Source organism: Leptonotus elevatus, chromosome 2 (genome assembly GCF_054856555.1).
Source record: "Leptonotus elevatus isolate MCC_2025b chromosome 2, RoL_Lele_1.0, whole genome shotgun sequence".
Classification (NCBI taxonomy): domain Eukaryota; kingdom Metazoa; phylum Chordata; class Actinopteri; order Syngnathiformes; family Syngnathidae; genus Leptonotus; species Leptonotus elevatus.
Window position 1 is genome coordinate 23754138 of NC_141240.1, and position 13973 is coordinate 23768110.

At 38.7% G+C, this 13973-nt stretch overlaps 1 protein-coding gene across 1 annotated transcript; it reads right to left on the reverse strand.

The window, feature by feature from the left end:
* Positions 1 to 1307: 1307 nt before the first annotated feature.
* On the reverse strand, positions 1308 to 13750 carry mfn2 (mitofusin 2). The gene is made up of 18 exons (XM_086069573.1): positions 13451 to 13750; positions 12095 to 12276; positions 11194 to 11329; positions 10546 to 10708; positions 10325 to 10449; positions 10037 to 10145; positions 9839 to 9946; positions 9570 to 9723; positions 9108 to 9175; positions 8157 to 8278; positions 7787 to 7913; positions 7472 to 7576; positions 7134 to 7236; positions 6610 to 6830; positions 5178 to 5333; positions 3357 to 3553; positions 3018 to 3152; positions 1308 to 2631 (listed from the first exon to the last, which is right to left on the reverse strand). Exons 2-18 carry the CDS (start codon positions 12270 to 12272, stop codon positions 2562 to 2564), a joined length of 2277 nt encoding a protein of 758 aa, XP_085925699.1. The 5' UTR covers positions 12273 to 12276; positions 13451 to 13750; the 3' UTR covers positions 1308 to 2561.
* Between the last annotated feature and the right edge of the window lie 223 nt (positions 13751 to 13973).

Here is a 13973-nt window from a genome sequence, read left to right on the forward strand (position 1 = left end):
AATCGTGAGTTAACTAGTGAAGTCATGCGATTAATTACAATTACAAATTTTAATCGCCTGATGCCCTTCATTTTGAATAATCTTTTCTTTAAAAAATAAAATAATAAAATCTTATTTATTTATTATTTTATTATCAGGCGATAAAAATTGCATTTAATTAATTACAATTACAAATTTTAATCGCCTGATGCCCCTAATTTCTAATAATCTTTCCTTTAAAAAATAAAATAATCTTTTAATTATTAATTTTTTAAGAAAAAAATATAAAAAATTAGGGGCATCAGGCGATTAAAATTTGTAATTGTAATTTATTGCATGCAATTTTTATCGCCTGATAATAAAATAATAAATAATAAAAATATTTTATTTTCTTTTTTAAAGAAAAGATTAAGAATGAAGGGCATCAGGTGATTAAAATTTGTAATTGTAATTAATCTTCACTTCACTAGTTAACTCACAATTAATCACAAATTTTATATCTGTTCTAAATGTTAAAAAAAATCTAGGTTTTCAAAAATGTTAAATAGAAATTGTTCAAATGAATTTTTGACGTCTATAGTTGTCAATGGCAGTGAATGAGTTAAAAAGAAAAACAGTGAATCTTGAGTTTTGCGATCATAGCGTCCATGCTCTTGTAATTCATGTGCAAACATACATTATACTATACCCTATGAATACCACATTGTTAATTGTGTGTACAGTCGCTGGGATTTAAAAAAATAAATAATTTGGTTTGTGCAGTCACTATTAGAAACGCGGTTTCTAACTCGGCCCACCTAATAATTTTTTTATTAGATAATGTGGAAAGACGAAGAGGTGCTACAAGATTCATACAATTTTGGCAAAATAATAAATTCCTCAATACAGGATCGTTAATGATAACGTTTCGGTCTATTAGTATCCTTTACAAAATATTAAATTTACTCAAAATAGTCTAACAAAGATCAAGGAAATTAAGTTTTTAAAAGCTGATGAAAAACAAATTAATATATATCACGAAGGGGAAAAAATCACCTTCAATTTGGCAAAAGGAATTAATCATGGGGCGGGGTTAACTACACATAACATTACAACAATAACCAATCAGCTATTTCTACTGCCTTAATTGACATTTTTGATTTGAGCCCAAATATCCTGGAGCTTTAATCTTGAATTATGCTAGCGCATTCAGTGAAGTTAAAAAAAACAAAGTTAAAAATCAAAGTTAAACTTACACTGCAAATAATGTGAACGTGCTGAGCAACTGCAGATTTGCTTCAGGTGTGCAACACCACCACTAACCATTCAACTGCACTGATACAAACGTCTTAGTGTCATTTCTTTAATTGTGCACAAAATCCTGTAGCTATGTGCCATATCATTTCACACTTCCAACATGTTTAAATACAAGGAATACAACTTGCTATATACACAAGAGCAAAACAACAGTTGGAATCCCATTTTTAAGAATCCAGTGGGGAAGACCACATGTGCAAGAAGACAGACATTCTATCTGTCCACTGTCCAACTACCTTTGCATAAACAGACAGATGAAATGTGGGGCAAAATGTTGCCATGTCACTTAAGCTCTAATTGATTTTTTTCCCCCCCTCGACTTTAACATTGCCTTGGAATTGCAAAAGAAGCCCAAAAGGTAAAGGAGACACTCCAAATAAATCTATACCGTTCTTAAGAAATTTAGGAGACCACCACTCAATGCAAGTTATCCACAGGTGCCATAAATTAACAGCATTACCTAAATCTTCTTTTATGCTTCTGTAATGGTTAAAACGATGTTTTTAATGTTAACCATGAAATTCCTCATTTAAGGTTTAAAATACACAAAAGTTATACATTTACTTGTTCTTTCATTCTTGTATAGAAGCGTCAATTGTTGTGGTCAAATGATATGTTTATTCGTTTCAGACTTCTCAGTAAAGACAACATTTTGGATGTAAAACGTGAATTGAGTCTGAAATTCCTCATTCTTCTTCAAAATGGTAAACTTCAAAAGTTCATTGAAACTGAAAGTGTCTGCATTCATTTCAAGTGGTCCAAAAGGCCCAATGGTCTAAAATAAATAAATAAATGGATTTTAACTTCTTCATACATAGCAAAGAAAGCACAGCAGATGTCATAAGCATAATATCAAGGATTATTCTACGTTGCCCTTTAACAGCAGTGACTATTAGATGAACCCTTTTTACCTCATTGATACTTACTTGCCATTTAAGTCGCATAGTGGCATGATGACACGGAGCTCCCTTTTTTTGTGTTCAATTTCATCATTTTCATTTTAAACTTCCTACCTAATTGTACCCCAAGCTAATAACAACTCCTTAAATAACTTTCTGCATGCTTCTGAAATAGATTGACGGAGCAAAAGCAACTTTGGAGGAAAAAAAAAAAAAGGGGGGGCATCACATTTGCCAAATACACTCAAACTCATATCACGCATCATTTTGGTGTATACCTCAAAGAATCGAAATCAGACGGGCACCCGTTGTTACACAGTTCGGTCAAGAGGCAAACATTTTGAGCACATATGCCCAAAGATCCAGTTATGTTGTGGCGTGTCACTTTCACTTGCTTTGGTGAAGGTACTGCTGGGTGAACATGTTGAGCTCACTGTCCAGCCAGCCCGCCTTGTTCCTAACAACAAAACACACACGGGTAATGAGACGGTGGATTAGCATCAACATTTGGTCTTTTCAGCCAGTATAGAAGCAGACCCCACTAAATAATACATCAGAGCTTTTGTGGCACATAACCCGCACTGGTCAATAACCTGTATTACACTTAATTGCCGGCCTCCTCTGGTGCGACACAGTTAGATGACGTCAATATAAATCTGATGCCAAACCTTACGCTAAAATGCAAGAATTAAAACAGTTCTCAAGTGTACGCGATTATTTAATCAAAACACCCCAAGGGTCAAGAACTGCAGCACACCTTTCACCTATTTTCAACCCTGATGATGTCATACGTCACATGCGCACCTCCTCTGGTGTTTCCTACGTACACACGGCGCTTCTTACCGTAGCAGCTTAGCTTTGCTCTGCATGGCATCCAACAGCTCAATCTTGCCGTTCATGTCCGTGATCTCATCTTCGAGATTCTGCCGAGTCACGTCCACCTGCTGGCAGAGCTGAGCAAACACCCCGGCAAGCTCTCTGATGTCCACACACACACACACACACACACACACACACACACACACACACACACACACACACACACACACACACACACACACACACACACACACACACACACACACACACACACACACACAAGATCACAAAGAATGGTTAAAAAAAAAAAATGAATTTAAAGCACACGTTTAAAAAGTGCTGCCTGCACGTGTAAATGCTCACTGCTGGACTTGGTGACTGCAGTTGGATCCGGTGTAGCTGACGATGAGCTGCAACTTCTCACTGGCGTAGTCGACAAACTGTCTCTTGAACGCACGCTCTTTGGCCTTTGTGGTCCAGGTGAGGCGCTCGTAGATAAAGAGGAGCCCGTAGAGACCCACGGACAGAGCAATCAGTCGCCAGCCCACAGCCTTCCAGATCTGCGCACACACACACGCCACGACAGCCATTTTGACGCAGAGCCTTGCAAATCAATAGTCTGGAAATGACTGTACATTTTATGCAGATATTAAATTGCAAAGTGTTCAAATTAGGGGTGTCAAATTGAGTGCATTCATTTTGAGTTCATTTAAAGTTCCTAATTTTTCTTACTTGGAAAGCCTGTACTGGGGGAATTCCAGACAACACAGCAGACACGTCCACGTCAACATTTTGCAGTAATAAATTGAATAATAATGCAAATATTTGTGGGATGGGGGTTAAGTTGTATTTTACAATTTTAAACGGGCAGAATTTCACAAGTTACTTCGTGTCAAAGATTAGATAGCTCTTAATACAGGCGTGCCAAACTCATATTAGCTCAAGGGCCACATGGAGGAAAATATATGACCAAGCAGGCCGGATCGGTAAAATCATGGTATACAACTTTAAAACAATTGGCGTCAATTCTAAACAGATTTCCGCTATTTGTGGGCCAGCCCTACATTATGGGGCTCAACTCTAATTATATTGTTCCATAAAATAACACCAAAGCAAATAAAACGGCAACACTTTGCACCCAGAATGCATTGTGTGGGGCAGGTAATGAACTTATAAGGACGTTAATCCTTGTCATATGTGTTTATGTTACCAGTAATTTAATTTGTGTTGTATTGAACACGTTTATATCGGTTTATGAATTTTTTTTTTTAAACAAACGTAACTTTAGGGTTGTGAGTAAAATAATGACATGCAGCACAATTCCATGTACAAGTTACATTGCTCATCTCAAGATTGCTTGTGAAGTTACAAATTTATACGTTTTGATTGTGGCCGGCTGATTAATTGGTCCGACTATTAATTTTATTTTACAAAATCATCTCCCATCTCCCCCCACCAACCCCTTTGCAGGCCTGATCCGACCCACGGGATGTATGTTTGACACTCCTGTCTTAATATGAAAAGAAAAATGCCCTGCATTGTCACCAATGTCTTACAAATGCAATATTGCCATCGAGTGGCAGAAAAATTACTGCAACACAAATCAATAATGCACTTGTTGTTTTTTACAGTATAATACATATATTTAACTTTAACTAAATTTTATGAATTATGAAATTACTGTATCAATAAATAAAAGATGCAGCCATATTTCTATTGGTTTAACAATTGTTTTCACTTTTATGTTAACAAGAGTATGAAAAATTAGAAACAAAGATTTTATTGTACAGTTAGAACAGATATAAAATTTGTGATTAATCGTAAGTTAAATACTGAAGTTATGAGAGTAATTACGAGTTAAAAAAATTATTACTAGACACCCCTAGTTTAAATACGGTTTCCTCCTACTTACACTACACTTAAAATTCAGTGCAAGTATTTTGGGATCATTCTTTATTATAGTTTGTGGATTAACATTTTAACTTAATTTATCATACATCAGTTTAAACTTTCCTTATGATTGAGTAATGATTTAAAAGGGAAAACCATTAATAAGGCAATTCTAATCACTTTTGGCCATTAGTCCCTCTCCCCCGCGAGTAGTCGTTAATTTAACACACATGATTAACCACAACTAACTTGCGATTAATCATTCCGATTAGTATTGAGAAAATGTGTCCTCACCACACCACCAACTACAAGGACACCCATGGAGGTCCGGGAAGTGACAGAGGCAAGTCCAGTCACCATGGAGACCATCAGTTCCTCTTGGGTCATGGAATTTTGAGGGAATGGAGGCATGCTGGCACTGACAGGAGTAAGGGCCAAAGTTCGAGGGATCTGGAAGAGGGGTATTCACAAGTTTAACAAGTTGGTCAGATATGACCCCCCTCTAATGGTAATTTTTTACAAATTCAATGTTTTTTAACGCTGTCTATGACTATAATTTAGTGGTTGCATTTGTATTCACGAAAAGGGGTTCCATCAATCAGCAGGCAGGACTCTTGTTTTGGAATATTTGAAGAGTGGGTAGTAAAACGCTGGATTAATAGACAATAAAACATGCAACTAAAGTAAACATCATTGTTTTTTGTGTTGTTTCCACTAATGCTGTCTAGACAGAGTTAAAATAACCTGACTCCATTGCTCACAGAGGTAAATTTGAATGTGTTTCTAGTTTAATGGTCACAATGTTTTGGTGCAAAAAAAACAGTAAGTGACCTTACAATGTACAAAAAACACCCTGTGGAAACAAATGTAAAAACTGTAAATATGTTTTTTCAATAGTGTCCACATTTAAATAATACTTTGCTTCAACTAAATCAAAAGGTGCTTGTACATCAATATTGCCATGTCAAGATGATTACAAGTGGCACATCTTGACATGGCAATATTTGAGCAACCTTCATTGGAAAGAAGAAATAAAGAAAAAAACTAAAAATACCATTGACACACTTTGTAGAAAATGGATGGCTGGATATAAAACACGACAGACAGATGGTAGCATGAAAACCTGTGCAAAAAGTTGTTGTGAACACAGGATCCACCAAATGCTGCCAATTCTTACAGCAGTCAGATAGAGGCCATAACTGTCATTTATAAACAAGCAACAAGACGAATTTTCTTGTACCTGCTCAAATGCAGACAATGTAGATTATTTTAGTTCATCATTATTAGAAAGTGTAAAGTAAATGATTACAAAGACCACAACTGGTCTTTTGTTACTGCCATGACGACTTTAAGTGCCTGGGAGGAAAAGATGAAAGATCAGTCTTCACCGCTGTCCAGTGGTGAGAAAAAAAAGAAAAGAAGACATGAGTCCAAATTGTGCGCGCCAGATGCCACTTTATGAAGTGCTCCTCCTGCAGGCCAATCCTTTTATTGAAAGATGACTGAACATAATGGCCCCAAAGTCGAGAGCTACTGAATCTAACCAGCACTGGAACGTGACAGTCACCTTGTAAGTTACAATACATTAAATATGTATCAAAAATTGGAATTGGAAATTTTGGGGGATTTTTTTTTATTTTTATGCAGTTTGTGGTCATAGTTATTTATAATATACAGGACCTTCCTGTTGCAGATTCCACTGACTGTATGTACCGTAGTTAGTTACCTGCTCACTGTATCCCATGAGGGCCCGTCGAGTGTTCTTGGGCCCCAAAAAGCGGTTGACCAGCATTGTCCAGCCCAAAGAGAAGTGAAAGCTGATATCCTCCTGAAAGTCACTGCAAAGCTTGTCACAAGCCAGGTCATAACTAAGACTGAAACACTGGCGGGGAACCAGCTTGTCTGCCTGCTCTCTGGCTTGGTTGGGGAGAAGAGGCTTCAGACCCTCTGTAGGAACAATTGATGTCATTTATCGGTCAGAGATGACATACACAGTGTATTCCTTGTACATCCATGTACAGTATGGGATGCATTAAGCCTTCACATTCAGTACAGTGCTCTTTTCTATATCACACAAAATACGTATTCCCTTGCACAAATATTTCCCCAAAGTTCAACTACATGTGATCAACATTTTTGCTAATGACTCAGTATATAGCAAATACGTGCTAAATGCAACGCAAACAAAATTCCAATTGAGACCAATGGATAAGTTCAAAAATACATTTTATACTCTAGTATGACAATTACCTATCATATCTGCCTGTGTCGTCTGAAGAGCAGTGGCGATTGTGGTGGAGCACCTGTCTGACATGTTCTTGCCCAGACACTCTTCGATGTGCCGATGGAGCTCCTAGCAGATAAAATGGGGAACAAATTTTAATTAGCACATTTCTAACAAGATGTGCTGCACCATGCTCAATTAGTATCGACATTGAATTTATTGTACTGCCCTAGAGTTGGAGAAAAAGATGTGTGTTTACTGTTTACCAATCCTCTGGAGACACAGCAGACCACGGGTTATTCATGCTCTCTCTTTTCAGGAACACCAACAAAGAATTATGCTGAAAATGTGCTGAAAAACTCACTTTCTTGTAGGCCTTGAGAACCACTTGTGATGGATGGAAGTCCATGTGAAAATCATCCACCAGAACGTGGAGCTTCCTGATTTCTTCTGCCATGCAATTAGACACCTGGAGAAAAGCAGGGAATTTGGGTTATATTACTTCCGCTCCATGAAATAGAAACACTCACCATTTGAATAATGGTGTGTTTAAAAAAACAACAACAACAACAACAACTTCATCATAGTAAGACAAATGTGGTCCACTAAGTAAATTCTGTCAAAGGTAGGTCAACATTTTCCAAGTACCTTAGAGCGTTGAAAGCATGTTGATGCTCACCTGTCTCTCCACTTCTTCTGTGATTTTCTTGATCCTGGTCTTACAGTCCATAGTCAGCAGATCCAACTGCTTGTCTATAAACTCCAGTCGGTCCTGACGGTCCTCTTTGGTCTCGAGACAGTAGACCCTACAAGTATACACATTTCAGAGCATAAGGGTTATTTAAGCATGGTGGTATTGTTGTGCAAGTCTCAAAAGAACACCATTTCCATCAAGTGAGGACACAAGACAGTACAAGACGTCCTGGGAATACTAGGACCTGTTGTTATGCTATCATCAATACCTACATTTGACAATTTAACATAGGTCGCAGAATTAACTCTTCACAATTCCAAGTTTACTGATGCGGGCTATGTAATGTCAAACGGACCTCTGCTCTTGTGCAGCGATGTGTACTGCATCCATGATGTGCCGCAAAGCTTCAGAGATCTGCTTGGCTCGCACCGTATGCTGCTCAAACTTTGTCTTCACCGCCGACTGAGAGATGCACTCCTACACACAATCGGCAAATCAGCAAATACATGTCAGCAAACATTAAAGGGCACGAATAACTTGATCACTAACTACCGGTAATACAAATGCATTTGAAGTTAACTCAGGAGCTCTGGATTAGTATCTGTTTTTTCTTCCACAAGGGAATGCAAGTGGCCTCAAATTAAAGAGGAAGTTAGAAATTGTATGGTATTTCATTTGTGGAATATGAATCACAGTAATTTCGGGACTATAAGGCGCACCTGACTAAATTTAGGGAATATTCGAGTGTGTTACACATATAAGCCGCACCCGACTGTAAGCTGCAGGTGTTTTAATGTTACCGCACCAGGTTCCCGCTACTTTCTTTTCCATAATGAAGGGCACAAATTGTCTCGCTCTCATTCTGTCTCTCCTGCTGTATTTGGGCTCACTTGGTTTGGTTCGCTTTTGCGCTTCCTTTATATGGCGCCCCCTTGTGATCCGATGGATAAGCCTCACCTTTGTATTAGCCACAGGGTGGAATGCAAGTGAAAAAAGTAGCGTCTTATAGTCCAGAAATTACTGTAAGTAGAAAAAAATAAATGAATAAAACACTTGTTTTTATCCATCTAAAAGGGGGCCATTTGGCCCTGTACTGACAATGACAGTCCCGTTAAATCCACACATAACATAAATAATCTATTTAAAAGAACTAAGGTATGGATTGTATCACTATGATGCTTCAAAATTACCCAGCTTCAAATTGATCAGCTTAAGGAGTACAAAAAAAGATGCATTACAAATCCATTTGACAAGGCTATTGAAGGTTTTCCAAATTATTCCAAGTGGTTACACATTTTAGTCTTACCTCAAATCGCCTCTCGAAGTTCTGAAACTCAAACATTCTAGCTTGAAATCCCTCAGCAAGCGCTCCACCTGAAACAAACAGAACAACAAAATGCATTACAAGGGAGACTCTGGTTCTGGGCCTGGCTTTTGAGGAAAATGTTGATTGCTTTTCACTTCACTCGAGCACTTGCTTGTAATTCAAACACTTGCTAAAAACTCAAAAGGCGGGGCACTCGTAAATCAAGGTACCTCTCTACAGTTTACACAGAATCATGCTGCGCGAGACAACACGCTCAGTTATCGTTGGACTTATTGTCTCTCATTTAATTGATTTATGTTTATCACCAAGTAACTATTGATCCTCTTGACAGCTCCCCCTTGACAGTTTTATTGTTCAAGTCAAAGTTAAGCAAATGACCTTGAATAGGTGAATGAAAAATAATGAGCATCTTCCGATTTGTGAGTGATTGTCCAATCTCACCTGTTTCAGGCATTCCTTGAGCTTTCTGCACACGTGCTTGGAGAACCTCTTTGGCAGAGACGAAGAAGATGCGGTCACTGGCCTGAGCTTGGTCCACAACACCTAACTCATGCACGAGGAAATTGGTACAGCGATCCATATGTTGTCGCCGCACCTTGCGGTAAAAAATGTATTGGGATTTAGGGGCCATATCGTTTTTATACATTTTGTTTATCACTGCCAAATATTGTACACGTGGAATGATTTAAAAACAAGTAAAGCTGACTAACCTCATCCATGTATTCAGGTTCTGACGCTGAGGCATCCCAACGGTTGTTAAGGATGAAGATGTTCGGACTGGATAGGCGTTCGTTGACTTTGTGAAAAAAGGACTTTTCCTGCAGGCACACAAGTTGACACGCTTAAAACGGATGGACGGACGGACGGTGTCTTCAAATACTTCTATCAATCATCTGGTCACATCTCACCGTCTGCATCAGTGTTGACTCAGAGTTTGCCACAAGTACAAACACATCCGCATCCAAACAGAACTTGTCGATCCAGCTGTCCAGTTCGGTGGTCACGTCAATACCTGGACTGAATTTTAAAACAAAGAACAACAAAGTGAAATTGATGCATACTGAGTTTGTATTTCCATTCTGCTTATAGAGAGCTTTTTTTGTTTTCATTTCTGCATCTCATAGAATTGTCCGTGCATACATTCTACCGTCACAAAATCTGTCTGGTGTAGGTCTCCAATATAATATATGCCTGACCTGTCCAACAAGACCAGATCATCCCTGAGCAAAGCACACTTGGCTTTAGGCCACATGACGCAGACCAAGCTGCCTGCCTCCAGATCCACATCCTGGTGGAGCGCATGGGCCAGTTGGTTCACCGTCTGGAAATATTGACACATGAAAGTATCCTTGCATGAAGGCAGTTTGATCGCAATGCCCACATGCATTAAAACTAAAAAGCACTCCGGTGTACCGACCTTAATGCTCTTCCTCTCCTCAGAACCTTCAGTGAGAATAAAAGCCTCACTCCCATCCGTTCCCTCCACTCTCAGGAAACAGTTTGTGGTGTGTCCTATACCTGAAGGCAGCACCTTGTCACACAGCATGGCATTGATGACGGAGCTTTTCCCATTACTGGTCCTAGAGAACAAAAATGTAGCCGTTTAAAAATAAATTTAAAAATTGCATGCCACAAAATGTTTAAATGTGACATCCAGTATACATATGCTGAGTCAAAGTTAAGAACACTTATAATCTAACACCATGTAAATATATCTTGCATGTGCATAACTAAATCCCATAGTTGTTTTATTTATTTAGACCTAAATAGTCAATCGTTTTGCAGAAAGAATGTAACAAAATATTGAATTACAATAGATTTGACGTTCATCCATTGTTGATAGCCGACAGACATACACAGCTTCCAAGAACAACATGACGGCAAACAGTGTTGCCAACTTCGCGATTTGGTTGCTATATTTAGCAACTTTTCCAAATACGCTCACGGCTATTTATTACTTATTTCTAAGAAGAAGCAGGAGGGATTCAAATTTGAATCTGGAATTGCATTTACTGCAAATATATTAACCAAGACACCATGTGAACTTGGTAAAAGAGGCGCATACCTGCCAAAGAACACCACCTTCATATGCCTTCGCGCAAGCACTTCTCCAATCCCCGCTACCTTGCTAAGGTAACGTCGAACCTCCTGCACCTGCTCTAGCGTAGTGACTGGATCCAGCTCTCCATTTTTGTGAGCATCTAGCAGAGTGGGCAATGAATGTTATTCACAGGGTGAAAAGACAACCCTAAAACATTTGCAAAGCTTTTTCTATCTTAAACAAACTCTACACAAAAATGTACAGTGGGTACAAAAAGTCTGCACACCCCCGTTTAATCTGGAGGGTTTTGTGATATAAATAAATGAGATCATGATAAATCATTCAAAACTTTTTCCACCATTATTTAATGTGACCTATAACCTTTATTTAACTCAATAGAAACATGTTTTTTTAATCTTTTAGAGAGAGGAAGAGATGTTAAGTTGCAGGTCGACCTGTAAATAAAGTGAAATTGACTTTGAAGGTTACAGCATCCATGATTTGTTTTGTTTTTGTATTCTGCTTATCCTTTAGGGTGACTGTGGGTTGGAGTAGTATCCCAGCCGAATTTTCAGTGAGAGGTAGGATACGCCCTGGACTGGTTGCCAGGCAATCACATATTGACAACCACACTTACATTCATACCTGTGGAAAAATAGTTTTGTAATGTGGGAGGGAGAGGGAGAAATCACAGAAACCCCACACAAGCACAGGAAGAACGTGCAAACTCCACAGGTATAACCAGAACAGAGATTCGAAATCCAACTAACTATCCACCATGCTGCCACTCGGGAAGCGCAACTATTTCATTGAACTAATTTCATCATCACTTGTAAATATTTTAAGTTGGATAACCTCTAAATGCTATGTTTCTTAATACTCAAAAGTAATTGTAGTCCTAAAATGACAAAGTAAGCAAAGTTACCTTCCAGAAATGATGCACTCTCCTTAATGTAGGCTCCTAACTGTTCAAAGATCCCATTAATCTTCTTTTTTGCAGTGACAAAATGCTTCAGTGGCGACGCGTTCACCTCCGCCATTAGTCTCTTATCCTTCTTGCTGTGGACTGCGTTGGTGTTAGGCCGTTGGAAAACCAGAGACATGGCACTGGATGGAGTATATTTTATGGGAAATTTTATTTGCTCATTTAAGAGCATACACAACAAACAACACAGTAATAGGTTAAAAAAATACATTTGTAATACACTTTAACGCAAAATATATTTTTTTAATGAGACTATTAAACTACTCTATGCTGTAACCGATCTAAAAATAGTGACAACACTAGTCGCCAACATCTCTACGCTACAAATACCCAAGAACTTAGCGAACGTAGTTATCGGTAAGTAGATTAGGTTGGTGAAGTGTGAAGTTTTTCCAATGTCAACCAATTTTTCTACTCTCACACGCATTTGTGAGCCTGTTGTGTGTTCCTGAATGGTTGGATGTGAAGATATTGAGGAAAGGAATAGGTGCAAGTGCTTCAGAACTACTGAATCTCTTCCCTTCCACTACATGGCTACAGAAATCTGCTTGCACGACTGAGTTCATCTCTTTCCCAAAGTCCTTTGTACTGTCTCAGCCTGTCTTTTGCATACAGAGTATGTCCCTGTCGTATTTTGGGTACAGCATCTATCCTGGTGTATAATTCATCCAGTCCTTATTATATGACACAATAGTTACATTAGTTAGGATCAGGAATTGGGATTACACTAAAATTGACCCTACTATTTTTACAGTCTTTATTAAGCGCCAACCTTCAATTTAAATTACATGTTTATGCCCGTGTATTTCCATAACTCGTTAATTCCCATAAATTCTCGTTGATTTCCATTGAGTATTTGCAACATTGAAAATTCCCAGAATTTTGCATCCCCACCATCACCAACCTAAACCAAACAAAGCCTGTCAAGTTTGTTAACCACGGATTTAATTCGCTTTTTTATCTCCTATACCAATCACTCTTAAGGAAAGTTTCAAATATTCGATATAAACGTTAATGAGTGGAAAGGAAATATGCAGCGTCACAAACAAATGCTGCACGTGACAAATAAACATGAATGTGCCTAACGCCATACCTTTGATGAGAGCTAGTCGTGCAACCAGAGCGGACTCGTCTGACGTTTAGGTTATAATCACACGTGTTGAAAATTGTCGTTGCGTAATTTGCGGTTAATTTATCAGGCCCAACTAGCATGTCAACGCGGTAACTATTTAGAGGGCAAGCCGCAACCAGCAACAACTTGATTTGCGTCACTACTGCATTTCCATTTCGGCTTACCGTGGATAGGGCTCTCTCTTCACAAATAATCCACTTGCATCCTGGTCTCTTAGCGGTGACTACGAAAGATAAACGTCTGTCAACTAATTAGTTGCGTTAGCGAGCTCGTCCCGCAAGGGAAACGGACACAACGCTATTCTTCACGTTCAGTGTAAAATGCCGTCAGAATCACACAAAAAAAATGTGCGGACGAGAGCTACTATGGGTTCTAAAGTAATGTCCTAACAAAATACAACGCCTCTTGCAGCATAATGTCACTTGCACCGACACAGACGCCCCCTTGCCTCTTCCGGGATGGGTTTGTGCGCTCCCAGTCATACAGGCAAATACCGCCACCTGCTGCTCCGGAGGATGAACTACTAGCAGTAGTGGGAAGTAACGAAGTACAAATAGTTTGTTACTGTCTTAAGTGCATGTTTTAAGCATCCATAAAACTGACTTAATGTCTGACATATTTTACTTTTACTCCCACATTTTAACACAGACGTACTATTTAGTTTGTCAACCTCTGCAGAGGACGACG